The sequence below is a fragment of the Muscardinus avellanarius genome, assembly GCF_963383645.1.
Source record: "Muscardinus avellanarius genome assembly, chromosome: 2".
Lineage (NCBI taxonomy): Eukaryota > Metazoa > Chordata > Mammalia > Rodentia > Gliridae > Muscardinus > Muscardinus avellanarius.
The window spans coordinates 24,181,698-24,204,535 of NC_137787.1; the positions used below are offsets into that span (position 1 = coordinate 24,181,698).

Here is a 22,838-nt window from a genome sequence, read left to right on the forward strand (position 1 = left end):
TTGTCAAAATTATTTTTGTGTTACAGTGCAGTGCTGGCGGTGGAAGTCAAGACTTAGAGCGGGCTAGGCAAGTGCTCTACCACTGAGCTAGGTCCTCAGCCCTAGGTAATGCTCAACTAAAAGTTTCTTCTTTTGTGATTTTCTACCAGTTAAAATCGGCCCAGGATACCAGCACTACAGAACCCCAAGGAACAGACTCCTGGGGCAGATCCCGGTTGGCCTCGAGGCCCCGCCCCCCGGGCATTCAGCGCGTCTCCACCGCGCCCCCTTTCCCGCCAACTCCTGTAGCTCCTCCCAGACACTGCGTGCCTTGTGGCCCCGCCCCTACGCGCCCGGACTTCCGCGTGCCTCAGCCCCGCCCACCCGGTATCCGCTTGCCTTGTGGCACCCCCTCCCTTTCCCTTAACTCGGGATGCGCCAGCAAGGCCCCACCCACTCTGCTGGCCTTGTGGCCCCGCCCTCGAGCGCCGCGTGCCCTATCTTCAGCACGCCCTGGCTCCGCCCCTTTCTCGCCCATCCCGGGCACGCCGGCTAGGCCCCGCCCACCCGGCTCGGCGTCCTCCAGGCCCCGCCCCTCGCCCCGCGCGCTGCACCGTCCCGTCCGGTCCCCGAAGTCCCGCCAACCCAGACGCGGGAACCGTTCGGCCGGGTCCGGTGCGGGACCGGCGGCGTGCCCGGCGCTGCCCCAGCGGGGCCGATCTCGCCCTCGGAGGAGCCTGCCGGTGCCGGCGAGCGATGCGGGGGAGCCGGCAGCCGAGGGTCCGCTCGGGGAACGAGCCGCGTCCCGAGCCCGCCATGGAGCCCGCGGGCGGAGGGGCCTGGGCCCACAGCCGCGCCGCGCTCGACCGCCTGGAGAAGCTGCTGCGCTGCTCGCGATGGTAAAGACGGGACCTGGCCTGGGTCGGCCCTCGCCGGGCGGGACGGCCGCCGACCCTCGCCTTGCCTCCTGCCGACCCCGCACCGCCTCGGGGCGGGGCAGAGTCACTACCCCCCCGCGATCGGAGCCTGTCGGCCCTCCCGGGCTCCGCTCCCACCCCCTGGGCAGCCTCTGGCCCCCATCCCAAGTGGAACGCTAGTTCTGGAACTTTAGCGGAGCCCGGGGAGGTGTGGCTAAAAGCGCGCGCCCCAGGCTCCGCCTCCGGGGTTTGAATCTGTGGGGCTGGAGTGGGGCGGAGGCTGCAGCGCTTCTCTGGGCTGGGGTCCTAGTGATGCAGGTGATGCCCGCACAGCTCGCCCAGTCTGGGGCCGCGGCTCAGGCCTTCCGAGTTGAAGGGCATCTTCATGCAGCCTTGGCGGGCGGAGTGGAGTGTTGGGAACCCTTGTTCCGGGTAGAGTGTGGTGGGCACCGCTACTTCTCATTTTCTTGGTTTGATAGACTGTGGCGTGGGTTCAGAGCTACACCACTGAGCTACATCCCTACCCTCCTCCCAGGAGTTTGTTCCACCCGAAGACATTTTCAAGAGTAGGACTTCTTGTTTCTTTTCCAAGTAGCTCTTTCTAATACAGAACCTGGAGAAGGTTTGTAAAACCCAAGGAGAGCCATTCTCCCCCCCACCCCAAAACACATTTATTGAGCACTTGTTGTTTGCACAGCTCAATATTTCGGCAAAAAGATCATTCTGGTGGGTTAGCTTTCTGCTTGTAGCTGTCACGACCATACTTTATTTTTGGACTTTGTGTTGATTTTTTTTTCCCTTCTGACTTTCAACTTGCAGAACTCAGTTACTGCTATGTTATTTATACAACAGCCTTTTCTTTCTCTTTTCTTTTTCGTGGTACTGGGAATTGAACCCACGGGTCCTGTACCACTGAGCTGAGTTACATTTTGAGACAGGATCTTACTAAGTTACTGACATTGGTCTCAAACTTGTGATCCTCCTGCCTCAGCCTCCCTAGTAGCTGGGATTATGGGCCTGCACTGCCACACTCGGCTACAGAAGTTTTCTCTCTGAAAATGAAAGGACTTAATTGTCACAGAGTTTTTGCATGTAATTTGTTTGACAAAAGCTTTATATCTGACAAAATAGTACCTTTTTTTCTTTTCTTTTTTTTTTTTTTTTTTTTTTTTGGTGGTACTGGGGGTGGAACCCAGAGGCTTTCTACCTCCGGGCTATACTCCCAGACCTTTATTATATTTTATTTGGAAACAGGGCCTCACAAAGTTGCTTAGAGCCTCACTAAGTAGCTGAGGCTGGCTTCGAACCCGTGCGATCCTTCTGTCTCAGCCTCCCAAGCGCAGGGATTACAAGCGTGCGCCACCACTCGGGGCCAAAATAGTATCTTTACACACTCTAGAAAAGTGGGATTTTTCCTAGAATGAGTACCTGAATAAATTCTTGTTTTTCCAAAACACATGGGTCAGCCATCCAAGAATAAGAAATTAAAACTAGGATTTCTAGTTCCAGTAACAGAAGGGGTTATAGTTTGCATATTAATGTTCCATTCAACAAAAGTTAGACATTCAGATGGCACGTTTCTTTATAGAAGCATAGTGTTTCACATAGCCTGTAGAGTAATACTGCTTGAGTTGAGGTTCTAGCTTTGACATTATTGAATGGGCCAAGTCATTCATTCTCTTGTGCTTAAGTAGTGATGATTAGCTCATTCTGTCGTGAGGCTTTACTATTAATAATACTAATAAACTTACCAGACACCTACAAAGTGTTAGACACTCTTCTGGGTACTAGGGGCTTGTTAGTTAAAAACAAATCTCAGTCCTTATAGAGCATTTCTATTTTTGTGATACTGGAGATTGAACTAAGGCATTCTATCTCCAAGCTACATCTTCAGCTATGACTAGTCTCACTAGGTTGTTGAGAGGCTCTCTTCATTGCTGAGGTTGTCCTCAAACCAGTGATTCTATCTCATCAGCCTCCCAAGCACTGTGATTACAGGCGTGCAATACCATACCCAGCTAGAGTTTGTGTTTTATGGGAAAAAGGAAACTAAATGAAATTATACATGTAAATTGCTGAGTGATAATGAACATGAAGTAAATGATAACTAATAAGTCATAAAAATGCGAAAAGATGCTTGCTTGCTGAATTATTTGAAATTTATTAAATAGGTAATCTACATAAATAGTCTGTAGATTATCCTAAATCTAATAAAGCCAGTTTCACTTTTTACCACCTCCCCAATGTGTTCTACCTAACTGAAGTGAGAATATGGTAAGAACCAAAGGGCTGAAGGTAGATATTAGTAACTAGGCCCAGGCTTTTAACATACCTTGTCCAGTTGGCTAGAAAATGACATTGAGTGCTGATTTTTTTTTTTTTACTTTGTATATAAACCACTGATAGATTAACTAAATTTTGACTATTTCGTAGAATATGTATTTTCACAAAAGGCTCTGCAAGTTGTTTTTTTTTCTGTAGATTGTCAGTAAATACTTTGGGCTTTGTAGTTTTTGTTTTCTGGCATCCTTTAAAAACTTCTTTGCTCAAGAGTTGTAGGAGAACAGGCTGCTGGCTTGGTTTGTCACACGAGCAGTAGTTTGCTTACTCAGTTTTAACAGGAGAGATGTCTTAAGTTTAAAAATCCTTTCGATGTAAAATTCTATATTTCACATGGGATTTACTGTTTAGGAATGCTTTCGGTCTTCCCTCTTGATGTCTCTGCAAGTGTGGCCCCATCGGAATTTGAAGGGAGCAGGGCTGGTTGCACGTTACCCCAGGGGGAAAGCTTAGCCTTTCTTACCTGTGCCTTGGTCCTCCTAGCTACCTGACTTCCTGGCTGGAAAGGAGCAACTCCGGATGGTCTGCTTCTTGCTCCAGCTCCCCACCATTCGGAGCTGTGTCATGTTATTGGAAATTGTGTCAGAATGTCCTTTTACAGAGTTTCAGAGTTCTACCCAGTGGGCTAGTGATTACCCCGATTACCCTCACATTCAGCTTGCAGCTGTCATCTATCTGGTGTTCCCAGCTGTCACCTGTCTTGTGTAGTGCATTGAATCTATTTTGCAGCAAGTATTACTTGCTGGAGAGGGTGGTTTGGCTATAATACAGGACATCGTTTCTTGACCTTTAACATGAGTATGGCTTTAAGGTGAAGCCGATGAAAGTGTTCAAGAGGCCAGATGTGACATTTGTGTTAGGGCCAAACCTCACCACCAGATAGAAGCTATTTAAAGATTGGGAAAATGAGGCAGGAAGACCTTATCATTTGAGAGGTTGGCAGAAAGCACAGTAATGCTGCATTCCTAAAGGAAGCAGGAAATGATAATAGGAGCTGCCCTATGTAAGCCCCGGGTGTCATATGACATTTTGTAAATTAAAATTATTAGACATCTTGTCATATTTTGGAGGGAATATGTGGTTTTGGCACCCATGATAATTGCATTTTGGGTTTTTATTTATTCATTTGGTGCTTGAAATAGAACCTAGGGCCTTGCATACCCTAGGCAAGTGTTCTCCTACTGAGCTACATTTCCTAGCCCTATTTTGAGCTTTAAAAAATCACTTTGGAAGGCAAAAGGTGATTTATAATATTTAGGGTAGTAGATGAATTATCCCTTGTCATTTAGAAGGCAACCAAACTAGTTTGTTTATTTTTATTTGTTTATTTTTTTTTTACGGTACTAGGGATGGAACCCAGAGGCTTTCTACCTCCGGGCTATACTCCCAGACCTATTTTCTATTTTATTTGGAAACAGGGTCTCACTAAGTTGCTGAGAGCCTCACTGTGCGATCCTCCTGTCTCAGCCTCCCAAGCGCGGGGATTACAAGTGTGCGCCACCACGCCCGGCCCAAACTAGTTTTTTTATTCTTTTATATTTCAAGGAAGCATAGCTTAGTGGCTAAGAGCATAGATTTTGGGATCAGAATGCCAGGCTTCAGATCTTGGCTAAGTGCTTTTGGGCATGTATTTGATCTTTGTATGATTCTTTTTTGGGGGCTGGTGGTACTGAGGAACCGAGGGGGATTCTACCTCTGAGCTACACCCTCAGCCCTATTTTATTTTTTATTTTCCAAAAAGGTTTCACTAAGTTGTCAAGGGCTTCTTATTGCTGAAGCTATTCATGAACCTGAGAACCTCCAGTTTCCCCCAAGTACCAGGATGACAAGTGTGCACCACCACGCCTGGCTTTGCTTCCTCTTCTTTATCTGCAAAATGAGCTAGTAATTGTTTCTACCATTCCAGGTTGTTATTCCTTACCAGGAATTAAGTGAGTTAATATAAGATTCTTAGAGCACTGCCTGTTGCATACTGTTACAAGAATGCTTATAAGATAAAAGGTAGATTTCCTGACCCCAGCATTCAGCTCTCTCTTTGGCTCATGGCTGTTGAGAGACATTCTGCAGGCCAGCCATGTTAATGGGATGATCACTCCATTGGCTTGCTTTGGTGCTGGTTGTTCAGTAGAGCAAGAAATCACTGAAGCACCGCATTAGTTAGTGGTAATGTGATGCCTTTTCTATGTACTTAATTTTAAGGGATAAAATATACACACAGTTCTGGGCAGATTATGTTGAAGGCCAGGGGAAGTGGAGAAGTATATTTGGGTGGAGAAAGCCTCATGGGCTTTTGTATTAGACCTGGAGGTATAGATAAATATTTATAAATGGAGTCACAGTGGGGGGATTATTAGCAATGACAGTACCCTAAAAAAGAATTGTAGGGAAACAGGGAATGGGTCAGTTATGCAGGGAGTGAAGATAGCCACATCCGTGGATTAATAGCTTGGAAATGAGTGAAGATAGCCACATCCGTGGATTAATAGCTTGGAAATGTATCGTTGGTTCACATAGCTCATTTCCTACAGAGAGCAGTTCATTTCCTGGGACTCTGGCATCCTTATCTCCAAACTGAGGGAAGGGGACAAGTTGATGTTTCAGGCTGCCTCCATTTTGCAGATTTTGTCATTATTCCTGTCCATTGGGTATAAAATATTGTTTAAAACTTTTTGTCAAAGTTTAATGTGCATGTAGGGAAGGGTACAGATTATTAGTGTTCAGTTTATATCAAATTCACCAAATTAGAATTTAGTTATTTGTGGAGTTTATTTATGTATGTAATATCTTGGTTGACTGATATCTGTTTCTTTTAATTATACTACCTATTTTGTAAAGAAAAGTTCACATTTAAATTAAATTTATGTTATTGTTTAATTAATTTATTTATTTAGTTTTTGGTGGTACTGGGGTTCCTGGAAACCCTTTTACTTCTGGGCTACACTCCCAGACCCATTTTTATACTTTTTAAATTTGGAAACAGGGTCTCTTAAGACAGAGCGGCTGGCTTCGAACCTGTGCAATCCTCCTCCGCCTCCCAAGCGAGGGGATTACAATTGTGCACCACCACACCCGGCTGTGTTATTTTATTATTTGTGGTAGTGGGGATTGAACCCAGGGATGTTCCACCTCTGATCTACAAACCCAGCCCTTTTTATTTTGAAACAAGGTCTCCTTAAATTACCTTGTGCTGGTTTTAAACCTGTAATCCTCCTACCTCAGTCTCCCAAGTACTGGGATTACAGGTGTGGGCTATTTTGCCAAGCCAGATTCACTTTTTATTTTTTTCCACAGTGCCAGACACATAGTTTCTTAGTGTTTGTGAAATTAATGCATGAAAAAACTTGGGTCAGGTAGGATTACATTTGCAAAGTGATAATACCAGAATGATTTAGATAATTCACCTGAATCTTCAAAAATCCACCGTAGCTTTCTGAGATTAAATATCTGAAGAGTGACTTTAGCCTCAGGGTGGATGTAGACCTAGGTCTTTCTTCTGGGATTTAGAGCTAGAACGGCCACAATCAGAGTACCATCATGGTTAGATAGAAAATGGTTTTACAAGTGAAGTTTTTGGTAAACATTTCTGGGCTCAGAGGAGAGGTTTTAGGATGGCAGTGGAAATTTGAGAATTACCTGCATATAAATGAAAATTGAAGGTGTATTTCTGAAGAGGAGAAGGGAAGAGAGGAACGCTTAGTTGTGAGCTTTGAAACTCAGTTTCTGAATGTCATGTGCAGGAGGTGAGACTTTAAAGGACAGGAAGATCAGCAGTTACTTAGATACTGTTTTGCTCTGGAGGAATGGGAATGGAAGACAGAATAACCAGCATGTACTGTTTGAGTCAAGAGTGCATGATATTCTCTGGCTTACATGGCAGGTTCTCCTATAGTAAATAGGTTCTATTATGATCAGGCATTAATAGAGTTCTCTTACTCATTTGACTTTTGGGATATCTGAGTCATTCACTCAACATTTACTGACGTTAAACAATTAGATAGGATTTTGAAACGTTCCCATGTGATTGCTGAATCTGGCATACAGAGTAAGTATCCTGAGTAAGATGTCTCTGTGACATTATCCATTTACCATACTTACTAAAGACTGCGTATTTGTTCTCCTAAAGATAAACATAAGATTGTTTAATTGGCTTGGAACACTTGGACATGTTCGTGTTAAACACGGTGGTCCATGACTTAAAAATACCTTGAGGATGCTCTAAAATGTAAGAGCACTGGAGTAGCTATCCTTTCTCATATTAAGTAGCAGTTGGAATCTCATGGGAGCTTAGCAGAGCCATTTAGTCAAGAAATAATTCTGCCCCAGGAGTGTAATCTTAACTAAATTTACTAGCTTTTTTTCTTCTAAGCAGCTTATTCTCACTGCTTAGTTCTTTCCTAAATTCTCATTTACTGCCCGCATTGATCTGGTCAGGTCAACTGACTGTGAAGTGAAAGAAGTATGGCTGCAGATCAGGAGGAGCCAGGTAGCTGAATTTTGAAGCTACAGGATCCTGTTACCATGCAAATATCTTACTCATCTGGATTTTTTTCCTTTCTAATATGTATGTATATCAAACAAAATAGGATAAGGGTAAGATGGAATTGTTAATACAAATACAATTTCATATGTAGTCTTCCATTTGGTTTATTCACTAAGAATATATTGCAGTCCTGCTGTCATCTAGCACTGTGTTAGGCCGGTAATGGTGGGTTGGGGAAGCTCAGAAAAAATGAATGTCAAGATCACTTGTCTGAAAGGGCTACAGTCTGCTTGGAGACAAGGAAAATGAGGAACCAGTGCATTGAAATAAAAATACTTTCTTTCCAACATTGGATTCCAGAGCCCAAACTAGATGCCGTTTCTCTTATTCTTTGGGACTTTAGAACATTTTAGACTTCTCTAAAGCTATATATTAATTTGGTTTATATAGCCTCCCAGATAGATTTGCAAGCCCTTTAGGGAAAAGTGGCACACAGTCGGTTTCGTCGTCTTTGTGTGTCTCGTGCATGGTGTGGAGTTTGCATGAATGATAGCATGTAAACTAAAATCCAAGAATTCTCATGCTTATTTGTTTGCTGTCCTTTTATTATTCCAGTCTGTGCAGTATTTGGGTGATATGTTGGAAGTAGATACTCCCTGGGGAGAAAGACGTGTGTTTTTATGGGAGAATAGTCTGAGTAAAGTCATGGTGCTAGAATTGGACATAGGTCATTTGAAGCTTGTTATAGGCTCACCTGGCCAGAGCAGAGCTTTTGTTGAGGAGTAGTAAGATAAAAGATTGTATAGCTTGGGTATAATAGATTATAAAGATCAATTTAATGTTAAATTAAGAAGAAATGAGAATAATATGTTCATATTTGGAAGTATTAACAGAATGTGGTTACTAAATATTTACTAAGTGAGTGACAGGTAAGATTGAATCCTTTTCTTCAGCAACATGATTATTTCTTGTGTACCTTCAAGAGATTCTCTATGTTTATATAGGTATCATGTCCTTAAATAAGAGGATACTGTACATCAAGAAGATAATTTATGACTTATTTAACCATTCCCTATTGATAAAAATTTGTTTGTTGCAAAAAGCAGTGTTGGAGTGAATATTTTTGTCATGTGCTTTTATGTTTAGAAAACTTTTTCCCCTTTTTTTTTTTTTTGCTGTACTAGGGATAGAACCCAGAAGCATTCTGCCTTTGAGCCACACCCCCAGTCCTATTTTCTTTATTTTGAAACAATCTCACAGCAAAGTACCTCACTAATTAGCTGAGGCTGTCTCTGAACTGCGATTCTCCTGTCTCAGCCTCCCAGGTGCTGGGATTACAATCATGTGCCATCACACCAGCTAAAATTTTTTTTTTTAATTAGAGTTATGCATGGTCATAGTTGACAAAGTCAGTAGGACAGAGACAACGAATACACTTATTGCCTCATCCCTACTCACCCTTGAGTTTTATTCTCTAGATACAACTCATCTTCTTTAGCTTTTCAGACATTTACCTTTATATTTCCAGATAATATGTTTATATCCCTATTTCTTGATTTTTTTCATGTTAGACTTTATGTATTAACTTGCTTATTTCTTACTCAATGATTTTTTCTAATTACCAATTAATTTTGCACCATGGACTGTGAATAGATATAGAATTCAAAATATACAATAACTTTACTATTTGAAGGTCTCCACTTCTGTAGTATCTTTTCTTACTCTTAGAAGTCTTATGCCATTTTGATTCTTTTTTAAACAATGTATATTACCTGTTAATTTTATAATATCTGAAACTCTGGAAGCTTTTAGAATCTTACCCAAATTGAGAGTAACTTGCATATATAAATGATAATTAGCATTTTGAGGTTTCTTTGTTTGCAAGTATCTAGTGTATCCAGAGGATAAATTCCTAGCAGGAGAATAGTTGAGTTCAAGTTGGGTACATTACAATTTTGATATCTTTTAGTTGTAAGAAAAATGCCTTTATTTGGGGGTGCCTTCTTTGCTAAACCCTAGCCATTCTCAGAAAGTCTGGCTTTGGCCTGCATCAGTGCCACTTCTGTGCAGTGTCTGCCCTCAGAACTATTGACTGAACACGTGCTGAATTTGGCCTTGCCCTCTCCCAGCCTGGCTAAACATTCCCCTCTCCTCCGGCACACACACATCCACATACTTCTCATTCACATTTCCCAGGCCTTCACTCATCTATTAACAGCCTTTTAAACATGTAGTCTGGCTTGGTAATTAGAATAATTAGTTCTACTAATCAATTATTCATAGATACTAAGCCACTGCTAATTACATGATAGCATCTTACTGCTGGGGTGAAGGGTAAGAACTATAGATAAAAGGTTCAGAGTAATCTTAGGAAGGAAATTTAAAGTTCAGTACAGAATCAAGACAATGAGTCAGATATTGACAGAAAGACGAGGTTGTGGACTGTGATGGGGGCAGGTGTGGGGGGATTGCTAACATTGAGAAGTAAGAAAAGAAGCAGCTAAGGAAAAGCTGAAATGGGCAGATCAATGTGCTATAAGAAAATTAAAACTCAGTGGAAGGAAAGGTTTCAGAAAAGGCAAGGTCAGTGTAACTTCACAGAGAGGTCAGGGAGAATGAAGGATGTAAAGTGCTCTGGAGAGGAGGTTCAGAGAGGAGGGAGTTGAGCCAAAATGGCAAGGAGGCAGACTTTGTTGGTGTAGAGCACTTGTTTCAAAACTTTTATCTTCCAGACAGGGAGGAGCTGGGGCAGAAGGTATTATGAGAGGCAGGATTAAAAGGATGCTTCTTTAGATTGGAGGAGATACTGTGTGTGCATGTTTTGATGTAATAGAAGAAAGATGACTAATGACTGAGAATCCAGCACTTTAGGAGACAGGGGAAGTATGGAAGCTCAAGACAGCAGCCCATCCCAGGAAGGATGACTAAGGTCCTTTGCCCTGAGGCCTGGGGAAGGGAAGATTACTTGTGGAGAGGTAGAAGAGGCCCCTACCATGTAGTCCAGTGAGGCTAAGGAGGCTTAGGAGCATGAAGATTGTTTTGCATAGACATGTGTTCATTTTTTTTTAAATCATAGATCACTTAATACATCATTTTTGGAGCTACTGACTTTTCAGGGAAAAGTTTTTAGATCCTTCTTTTTGTCATTGTTATTCATAGCCTGAGTGTTAATAACAAGTGAACTCTGGGACCAGTGTAGCATTGTATATTGGCATTTATCAGTGTGGAAGAGCTCAGCAGAATCAGGATAGTGGTGAGGATGACTCTTTAATAGTTAAATAGAATCCGAGGAGCTCTGATATGTGATGAGTTCTCTTAAGGTAGAGTATTTCAGTTTGGCCAGGATGATAGTGAAAGAAAAGCTGGTGGCAGTAACTTAGTACTTGAGATATGAGGATATTGTAGGTTCAAGGCCAACCTCAGAAACTTAGCAAAACTCTATTTTAAAATAAAAGGACTGAGAGTGTAGCTGAGAGGTAGAATGTCCCTGGGTTCAATCTCTAGCACTGTAGGATGAGGAAGAGGAGGAAAAAGTGTAATAGGAAGTGTAATGACACCACTTTGGGAAGTTGGAGGCAGGGCATGCAGTGAGGTAGACTGCAGCACACTTGAATAGGAAAGTGAAGGTTAGGTTTGGTAAGTCAAACAATGAACAAAAATTATAGGAACAGCACGAACATTGTAAAAAAGATCATCTTAATTGCCAGACTCACAAAAGTCATATTTTTATCAGCATGTTCTACATAGTGAGGTAGAAAAACTAGATATTGTGGGCTTTCAAAAAGTAATGGTTTTTATAATGTCAGCGATCACTCTTTTCACTAGCTTGAAAATAATGTTGTGGCTGTGTACTCTGTTCTTAGCACTCTCTTTAAATACCCAATTTTACTTTAATGTTTGTATCTATTAAAATATGCAGTGTGATACTCTTGATCTTTCATGTAATGTGGGGACTGTTTTTTATTGATACATGGTGTGTGTACAGAGGTAATTGGATAATAGTGGTGTAAACACTTAAAGATCCAAGGGTTAGCGTAATATACCAAGCACACAAAATGTCCATCCTTTACAGGATTTGCTTCTCTGGTGTGCACTTTTTACGTTAGGGTCACGGAGTGTAGTCACTTGATGCGTGTTTTATTAGGAAGTATCAGTGCTTTCTTAGGACTATTAAAAGTAGGAGATATTCTGATGGATATCAATTGGGAATATTTTGTTTGTCTCTCATGTCTAAATGTAAGTAAATTTCATTCAGCCCACAGACTGCCAGCTTGATAATTCCTATTTGCAGTTGTTCAAAGAACAAAACAATCAACTTGCTGTGAACTGAAAGAATGGCTGTTTTTTGACAAGACGCCTATGATACATAGATGGTTGTTCAGTAGCGAGAAACATAATCGCTATGGGAAACTGGGTTCTGGTCAAGGTGACCATCTATTCTGGTTTTCCCTGGGGCTGTCCTGGACTGTACCTGTTGTCCTAGCATCCTAGCCACTCATAACCCCTTTGTTACATGGTCAGTCTAATTGTGAGTGACATTTTGAGATTTGTGGTCTCTACTTTGAATAGTTCGAGAAGCAGCCAGGGGTTGGTTTTGTCACTGAGGCATAGAGATGCTTGGGCAAAGTTGTTCCTTTCTCTCTTCTCAGCAAGTGATTACAGCTTGTCCTAAGTTTGATATTGCTGTTTAAATTCAGAAGGTGTTTTATGAGAATTTTTAACTAGGAAAGTAATAGCTTTCCAAGTAAATACATCTTTACTATTTTCTGTTTGGAGGAAGAAAAATATGATAGTGTTAGGCCTTGGATTTGTGAAATGTTGGGCATAACATATTTATCTCACAATAATTTAAGTCATGACTATTTTCCTTTTTTCAAACAGCACTCAAATTCTGAGGGAGCCTGTGTGCTTAGGAGGGTGTGAGCACATCTTCTGCAGGTAAGTAATTATGATAAATATATAGTATAGCTGTATTTTCTGCTAGATAATAACCATGTAATCATTCTGATAATAATATTTCATGTTTAGATGACTTTCCTAGTCTGCAAAGTAACATACCACCATAATATCATTTTGATCTTTGTTACTGTCTTAATTTGCAAATAAGAAAATAAAGCTTAGAGAGGATAACATGTTCAGATTACCAAAGCTTGGTCAGTTGCTTTGCTAAGTTTTGGGTAAAATTAATGCCTTTTATATAATCAAATGTGTCTTTTTAGAAAATGTTCTGATTTTTAGTCTGCACTTTGAAAATTTTGAAAGTCTAGTTTTTAAGAGTGGTTATATTGATTTCCTAGGGCTTCCTTAACAAAGTGCCTAGGACTGGGTAATTTAGAAGAAGAGAAGTTTATTGTCTGTAGCTGTGCATGCTAAAAGTCCAAGATCAGCATGTTGGCAGTGTGTGCTCCTTGTGGAGGTGTTGGGAGGAATCTGTCCATGCTTCTCGCCTGCCTCTTGGAGTGGCTTGCAGTCTTGGCTGTTCCTCCACTTGCAGATGTGTCTCTCCTCTCTGCCTTCCTGTTCACATGGCATTCTCTCTTGTGTGCATATTTCTTTCCCCAAATTTCCTCTTTTTTATATGAATATCAGTTTCCTTAGATTGTGGCTCACCTTGATATCATCTTAACTTGATCATCTATTTCCAAATTAAGTCACATTCACATGTCTTTGGGGGTTGAGTTCAACATGTCGGGGGGCATATTTTAATCCATAACAGTTACTGTGGAATTATATCCATGCTATATTATATTGTGAAAGCCCTGGATTATAGTCTAGAAGATTGTATTTTCATCTCATCTTGTTTCTTGTTTAGGAAAAATCAATTGAAAGATTAAGTAGCGGATGTGGTGGTGCACACTTGTAATCCCCACAATTGGGAGGCTTGAGACAGGAGGATCGCACAGGTTTGAAGCCAGCCTCAGCTACTTAATGAGGCTCTCAGCCACTTAGTGAGACCCTGTTTCCAAATAAAATAGAAAATAGGTCTGGGAGTATAGCCCGGAGGTAGAAAGCCTCTGGGTTCCACCCTCAGTACCACCCCCCCAAAAAAAAAGATTAAGTAAATGTCTTAAATGTCTTTGAGACAGCCTACCTAGGATCTCTTTTGAATTAGTCTTTTTGTTATTTTCAGTCTCAGTATGGGACTAATGGGTATGAAAGTTTTTTTTTATACCAATTCTGAAGTTTAAGCATATAGGAAAAGAATATAACTCTGCTGTCAGTGGTTTGAGCATGTATGATAGGCTCTGCCTGGGGTCCTAATTTTTTTTCTAGAAATATGGATCTGTTTATATGGGACATGTAAGTAGGAGGTGGGCTAGGGAGTGGGGCTGCTGCCTACCTGATATCTGCATTTGGATAATAAAAATGCATTTCAGACTTGGCTGTTCAGAGCAGATCTCTCCATCATCATTCCCTTCAACCTGTCCCTGCCTAGATAGTCTTCATTACAATAAATGATACTACTGAATATGCTTAAGGCAAAAAAAAAAAAAAATAAAAAAACACAGTTCATACTTGGTTTCTCTTTTTATCCTTGCCCACATCATTAACTTCTGTCAGCTCCACATCAGAATGTGCCCTGAATCTTGATTTTTTTCTCCTTTTTCCATTTGGTACGGTTTATGTTTTGGTCCTTTGTAATTTCTGCCCTAGGCTGTTGTGATAGTTTTCATAACTGGGCTCTCCTCTGTGGCATCACCACCTACTCCCCATTTTTCTGCATTCTTGTCAGTGATTCTTTAAAAATGTATCTACAGTATTATGCTTCTTAAAATTCTTCAGAGGCTTCGTGTTGCAATTGGAATGAAACCCAAACTCTACTTGGTCTTACAGGACTGTACATGACCTGTATCCTACATGTCTCTCAGACTTCATTTCCTTCTGGCTCATCCTTCTCCAGTGATTTTCTCCTTATAGTTCATCAAACACTAAACTCACTCTTGCCTTAGGACTTTTAGCTCACTATTTCTTCCACATGGAACATACTTTGAGGCCGACTTCATCCTACATATCAGCCCTCCCCCCCCATACCTCCCTTGATCCCCTAATGAATTAATGCTCACTTCTACCCCACTCCAGCCAGGACATTTACTTTGCTTCAGCTGATGCATGTTGGGTTTTCTTTCTATAAACAATAGGTGATGACAAACCTCCTAGGACATAATGAAATCCAAGAAATTGTATACAAAATATGTAATGTAGATTCTAAAGGGCTCTGTGACTTAAAGAGGCCCATCAAATGGTCATGTGTATAGAGCATGAACATTTCATTCAGTTTCATTTTTGTTTTGATTATGTGATGCCAAAAATTAGGGCAGCTTTTTCCATTCTTTGCAGATTTTAACTTACAAAAACTGATGATTTTGATAAAGCTTGATTCATCTGAGGCAGGTGGGGCAAGGCAGATACTGAATGTTTTGGTAGTTTCAGGGTACAGTTTACCCTCGGTGTCCACTGGTTCTGTTTCATGCATACAACAACCACAGATCAAAATATTTTTTTAAAAGAAGTGTCATCCTTCCCTTAGCAATATGGTATCACAGCTATTTTCATAGCATTTACATTGCATTAGGTATCATAAATAATCTGTAGGTGATGTAAAGTGTATGGGAGACTGTATGTAGGTTCTATGAGAATACTATACAGCATTTTATATGAGATTTATCCAGAGATTTTTGATATTCACCAGGTCATGGGTCAGGAGATCCTGGAACTTTCTTCTGTGGATACTGAGGGATGGTTATACTTAAATGCCAATCCCTGACAAATGTAGTCCATGTGCTGTCTTTAAGGTAAAATTCTTAGAAGGCATATGGCAGGAATACTCAAATTCTTTGGTCTCAGACCATTTTACACTCTTCAAGATTGAGGAACATGAAGACTTTTTTTATGTGTGTGAATGTGGGTATGTGAGTATTGCAGTATGTAGAGAAAATCATACTTTATATTTGTAGCTGGAAAACTGAGTGTTGTAATAGCTGTTTTGGTAATTATGGATATTCATCCTTGGTACTGTTACCAAAACTTGACAAGTGCCAGATTTTTTAGGTTTGTCTCACTGTGGAATATGAAGCTATATTGATAATATTTTGTACTGTTATACTATATTCCATTGTTTATTGTGTACATTAAATCCCCAAATTTATTCCACTTTTCATATAGTCCTGTTGTTTACATTGAATTCTAAAGTTTATCCAGTACTTTGGATTGATGTTTATCCAGCATAATTTTATATCACATTGTTCTTTTGGAAATGTTAGTTTACTGAGGTATATAGATCTACTGAGAAGGGAAATATTTCTCTAGCATTCTGGATTATTATCTACTTCATAATTGAAAATAATCCTGGAACATAAAATGCAAATTGAACATCCCTAATTCAGAAATATGGTATATAAAATACTTTGAAATGTGAGACTTTTGATATGATACTCAAAAAGTTTCTGGTTTTCAAGTTAAGGTTGTTCAACCAGTAAAGTCTGAAAATTTAAAAATCTCCAAACTCTGAGACACTGTGGGTCTTAACATAAGGAATTTAACATAAGGAATGATCAGCCTCTATAAAAAACAAACACCTCTAAGTACTAGTGCAATTTTTGGATAAGTAGCTTAACTAACCAAATCTCCTGTTTTTCCATTTGAAAATGTGTTGGCAGTTCTTGAGGACTGGATTTCAGATTGTATTTTGCTGGTATTCTTCAAATAAGTATTGCATGAAAATGGATATAAATTGCCTGAGTAGTTAGCGTGTGTGTGTATTCCAAGTTAGAGTTCTTTACTTTTTTCAGTTTTGTTGTTTTTTCTGTTCTGATTTGTGATGGCAGTTTCACTGTTGCCCAAGCTGGCCGTCAGCTCCCGGGCTCACGTGATCCTCCGCCCTCAGCCCCCTGAGGCTCACACTACTGTGCTCGTCTCAAGTAGAGGTCTTAACTACAAGCAAACCTAGAGATGTTCTTTGGCAAATAAATAGGACTTTTATTGAACTGGATGATCTCAAAGATCTCTTTTAGTGCCAGTATGGGCTGCAGGTTTATTTTCAACTGTTTTTTGAGAGCCAAGAATTCAAACATTAGAAATGTCACAGGTTTTGTCTAAAAATAGTTTATATTGTTAGAGTCCTATTGCTACCAATGAGTGGGTCACATGACAATGCATCGCTTGGGGGAGACATGGCCTTTACAATTAATGCATTTCCCAGTCCTGTGGGCCCCTATCTGAGGCTAAGAAAGGAATATTGTTATTCTGAAATTCACAGATAGAATATAGGAGGGATTGTTAAACAGCCCCTCCTTATATTTCAGGATTCTGTATATGTGTTCATAAAATTGTGCAAAAGGCTTATAATTCCAAAAGTTAGGAAAACCCTTCTGTCTTAACTATGATGCTTAGACAACCTGAGGTAATTGAATCAACAGATCACAAAACTATCTGAAGGAACCAAGGATCTTCTCTCAAAAAATATTTTAAAACCTTTAGACGTTTGTCTAAAGACAACAAAAGATACTTATACTTTTTCAGTCTTATTTGCACTAATTTTAGGTATTCCATTAAGTAGAGCACTAAGGTTTGGGTTAGGAGAGGTTGAAGTAGGCATGGCCACCTTGCATTAGATTCTGTTTCTGATTATATCTTTTCTTGTACACTCACCCTTTAAATGCGATAAATGTGTTTGGAAGGAAAAATTGTGTAGAGAGATGTCTAATTCTCTTCACAGCAAATTGTATCAGTATTCATAGATTTAGGTTTTACACATGTATATAGTACTCTAAAACACTATTTTATAAATAAAATATATTTTACACTTGACCATCATATGTTAGAACAATCTCTGCTTCTTCATTTACTTCTTTTCAAACTGTTTATTTTTTTAGTTTAAATTCTGCTAAATGTGTGGTGTTTAAAATTTCTTTTCAAGCAATTGTGTGAGTGACTGCTTTGGAACTGGATGTCCAGTGTGTCACACCCCAGCCTGGATACTAGATGTCAAGATAAACAGACAATTGGACAGCATGATCCAGCTTTGTAGTAAGCTTCGCAATTTGCTACATGACAATAAGCCTTCAGGTGAGAAATATCCCTCTTTCTCTTAGTGAAATAACTAAATTTATATTGAAGAATATAAAAGGTTAATCAGCAATTCTGAATGACATGCTTTATATTTTAAAATCTATAGTGTTTTACTGTTACTATGTTTTTGGAGAATTGTTTGAAGAGATGACAGGAAACACAGAGATAATTTAGTCTAATTCCTTTGTTTTCTAGATGAGAAATCAAGGTCCAGAGCGGTTAAGTGACCATGCCTGTGGTCATATATGTAGTTAGTAACTGAAGCATAGAGCCCACTCCTTCTGATGATCAGGCTAGAGGCTCCTCTACTCTACACTGGCTGCTTTTTACAATTATGACATTTCTGCAGAATATATATGGAATAGTGATTTTGTCCTTAATAGTGCTTAACTCACTTAAATACACTTTTGCAAGATAGAATACAACATCCTTTCATGGATCACTTTTCTAGACTGAATTAATTAGTTGAGCACATTTTGAAAGAGCAAAAATCTAATATACATTTTCTTTTCTATTTAAATGGGGGTTAATGTTTTTCAAATTGTTCTTCGACTCTGTGTATTAACTATGTATCTTCCCATTGTGCTCTCTGCTGAGAACTAATTAGCTGTGAAAAGAAGGGAAAGTGTTTTGAATCTTCATAATTGGATATTGGAATTGTCTTTTTATTGACCAGATTATGTCATTTTAGTGTGTGTTTAGAGGAGAACCTTTTGCTTGGCAGGATGCCATGAATGACTGATAATGCTCATACTAAATTGTTGGATTTGTTTTTTAATCTCTTGCTCTTTGAATTCTGATATAATGTGTTAGTATCAACTACTAAAGATCAATTTGATTGGACAAAATAAAGAAACAAGGGAAATACTTTGAGTCTTATTGACCAGATGTCCATACTTTAAAAGAATTTAAATCATAGTCTACCTATGAAAAATTTTCATCTTTTTTTCTGGATCATTGTAGTAGACTCTATTTTTCGTGATAAAATAGGCTATAGTGATAAAGTTTTATTTTCTGATATAGGTACATGCACATTTTTAAAATCTTTCAGAAAAATAATAGTTCATTATGTAATATTACTAGTTCTAGTAATATAATTAATATATAATATATTAATAATGATAATATACGTTTTTAAGAACACAATGAGGAAAAGTTTTGTCATTGGTTCATCTGAACTCTTATATTCAGAGACAATGCTTGATAGTGTGTATTTTTTACTTGAAAAGATTGTGTGATCTCCCATCAATCAAGAATCCAGGCATCTTTTGACAGTGCTTGTAGTAGGGGATGGGGAGGGATCAACGTGCCCCTTGAGTGAATTGTACAGTATGAGCAATGTTCATGTCTGAGTGAAAGTGGCTTTCATTAGATTCTTAAAGGTATGTATTCTGTTAGGACGAATTGCCATGCACACAAATTTGGATGCTATTTTGAAACCATCTTAGTATTTTGATTTGACTCTTAAGTTACTATGTAGTTATCTTTCTATTTACTGGAGATGTCATGACAAAGTCTGGCAAACTCGGTACTTAAAACAAGTGAAATTTATTGTCTTTTAGTTTTGGAAGCTAGAAGTGTGAGATCAGGGTATGTGTAGGGTTTGTTCACTGAAGGTCTGGGAAATAATCGTTTCAGGCTTGTCCTGTTGGATGACTTATGTATCAAATTTTCTTTGTGTGTGTGTGTTAAGGGGCGGTAATGGGGATTGACCCTAGGGCCTTCTACCTTTGAGGAATATACCCCCGGCCCTATTTTATCTTTTATTTTGACAAAAGGTCAAATAATACCCCGTTCTCAAATGTGCGATCCTCCTGTCTCAGCCTCTCACATCCTAGAATTCCAGGTGTGCGCCACAAGCCTGACTATCAATTTTTTCTTTTTAAATAAGAACTTCAGACATAGCATTAGGTGCCCACTCCACTCCAACCCAGCCTCATCACTAATTATCTACTGTGATGCTCTTTCCAATGAAGGTACATTCTGAGGTACTAGGGACAGAAGGGATTCCACGTAAGACTTAGGGAACAGGAGAAGGCATACAAATACAATTTAGCACATAATATGACATTTTGATTGGTCATAAAGTGGTAGGAGGGTGGAGTAACCTTGTAGATGAACTGCTATCGATTATGGCATACTGGGTACATTGGAGTACAAAGAAGATTGACTTTTCTAAATTTTTTCCATAATTAGTGATGTTTGAATCATTAGTATAGTTTTTCTGTTTTTAGACCATGGAGTTTAAAATTCCATAATAATTCATTGTTAAAGAAGATTAGGGAAAGTTGAGTTTAGAATAGGATTCTGCGTGGGACTCAAAGCTTTTAAGAATACTGTTTGATCTAAGTGGAGGTGATATTGGAAGAATTACTTAATTCATTTTCCAAAAGGTCATTTTCCATTTGTTTTCCATATTGTAATGAATGAAATGCAAGGCCCTGAGTTCTATCCCTAGCACCATAGAAAGAGAGAAAAGGAAAAATCACTTTATTCCTGACTAGAAGTTAGCAGTGCTGCCTTCAGCATTACCTCATTGAATGAGTGAAGATGGATTGAATTTCACCTTTTAGATAACACAGATCAGAATTTTTAGGAGGTCAGAGGGTCATCTTTAATTTCTTTGTTCTGTAGGGGAGAAGATGAAGCATCCAGGTTGCACAGGATAGTCATGTTGTAAATTTCTTATTATTTTCTTTTTATTACATTTTGTGTATATGCTAGAAGTTTAGGTATTCCTTAACATTACTGAACTGCAATGGATAAAAGTTGGCAGTGCTATGACTAATATCCTAAAAACTGTCTTAATTAAAATAATTTCAAGACAAATTCACAGATTTTGGTTTACGTGAATCATTTAATAATGTTAATGCCCTCAGCTACCTTGATAGCAAAATGGCAATAAATCTAGAGTGTAAGCATACTGAAATGGATCTACCTAGATACGTTGATTTCCATAGTAGAAAAACTTCTTCTATCTCAATGTAGGTTGCATTGTCACCAATGTCTCTTCAAAGTCTCCCTAAAACAAACCCACTTTGAGAGGTGTTCAGGATTTATTTAGAGCATTTTTCTTTGTTCATTTATTTAGTATAAATAAATAAGGAATTATTTATTTAGCATATATAATGCAGTACCTTTGTGTTAGTTTACCTAGTTATCACTTCTAAAACTAAAAATTGTAGAAGGTGAACTGTACAATAGGTAAAAGGAACCAATAGGTAGCAAATGATGGTTGGTCCTCTTTATAATTAAGGAGATTAGAAAACAATCTCATTATAAGAGTGTTAGATTAAGTGATTCTTAAGGTCTAGCTTCAAAATCATATAATTCTGTTAAATGAACATGTGTTGAAGATGATGAATTAAGCAGAATGGTTGAACATCTCTCACATTTTCTCTATCTTTTAAAAAACCTGCAGTTCATAGTTTATCATCCATATGAACCTGGTTACTTGCATTTACTATAAAATATCTAATTACTGTAATTAAGGTGGGTAATTAGGAAGAAGTTGTCAAATCATGGACGTAGTATGTGGTATTCTGGAGATAGAGAAGACAGAGTTACAGTAATACTTGCTAAAATGAGCTTCTCAATCAACAGCTTTTTCTTGGTTCAGTGTACTCTAAAGAGAAGAGGTTGTCAAATTTTTCTGACAGCCACTTACGGATGATTTTTACCTTATTCTTTATAACATAACCTGCTTTTCTACTTATGGAGTTAATTTTTTTTTTCTTTTGAACTCTATGATATTAAATCCGACCTTGCAGGTGTTGGTCGAGTTCTGTAGAACATGTTGGTGTTGATGACATTAAAAACATACTTTGTGTTTTCGTGGGATAACAATTTCCTACTCTGCTTTCTGGGTTAGTAAGAGATGCTGGTCTTTCTGAAGTGATTACATGGTGTTTTTATATGTGCTATCACTTTTTATAATAGATGAAGATGAACATTTGAATAGCTATGTTCTGTTGTCTTTTAAAATAGAACTAAACACTTCTTAACTTACAAAATAATCATTGTTCAGTGAAGGCGTTAATGTTACACAGATGGTAAGCAAAGTACTTTTCTTTGATTTTTTAATAAGGGACTAGATAAGTCAAAGAGATTTCTCAACTTCTGTTGTGAAACCTATAATAGAGAGTAATGTGAAAGGCACACAATGTACATCATTATAATCCTTTGATGTAGATTAATGATAGCGAAATCACATTTTCTAATTGCTTCTTTTTTTCTATAGTTTATTATCAAATTTTAAGAAAAAATTGTGGCTAAACAGCTCCATGGTAACATGTACATCTCAGTTCCTCGATATTATTCTGGTGCTCTCTGAAATATTTAAGTTCAGAGAATAGAATTCTTTTAAATGTCATCATTAAAAATAGGAGCAATATTTTTCTTCATAAAATGAATGATTTATCATGCTTAGAAACATTCAACCCTACAAACCACTGTAGCTGTTAACAGTATGATTTAAGTTCTCGCACCAGTGTTGCCTTTGATTTTTTCAGCTTTATATTAGATATGCTGCATAAAATTCACGGTTTGTCATCATGTTTGTAGTTGTTGGTTGTCCTTGCTTAGTTACACCAGATTAGATAATTAAAATCTTAGGCCAGAGCCGGCGTGGTGGCGCACACTTGTCATCCCCGCACTTGGGAGGCTGAGACAGGAGGATCGCGCAGGTTCAAAGCCAGCCTCAGCTACTTAGTGAGGCTCTCAGCAACTTAGTGAGACCCTGTTTCCAAATAAAATATAAAATGGGTCTGGGAGTATAGCCCGGAGGTAGGAAGCCTCTGGGTTCCACCCCTAGTACCATCCAAAAAAAAAAAAAAAAGAAGAAGAAGAAATAAAATCTTAGGCAAAGGTGTTACTGAATGATCAGTTACTATTATTTGGTACATATAAACTACAGGAACATGTGCTCTCTTCATTTACTTCTTTATAAGCTAGAAAATATGTATACCTGAGTTCAAAAAAATTTTTTTAGATTAATGGTGTTTAGTCAGTATTGCTTTTTGCCTTAATTTTCTGTAAGTGTTCATTTCTGTATT

At 38.9% G+C, this 22,838-nt stretch overlaps 1 protein-coding gene across 1 annotated transcript in view; it reads left to right on the plus strand.

Annotated features, from left to right (window-relative positions):
- Positions 1–735: 735 nt before the first annotated feature.
- BARD1 (BRCA1 associated RING domain 1) overlaps positions 736–22,838 on the plus strand; it is a gene marked incomplete at both ends in the record, with an annotated part of 80,370 nt that continues 58,267 nt past the window's right edge. Inside the window, 3 exons of the mRNA XM_080689331.1 lie at positions 736–878; positions 12,598–12,654; positions 17,633–17,781. Coding sequence (XP_080545457.1) covers positions 736–878; positions 12,598–12,654; positions 17,633–17,781 — 349 coding nt within the window. The remainder of the gene's footprint in view (positions 879–12,597; positions 12,655–17,632; positions 17,782–22,838) is intronic.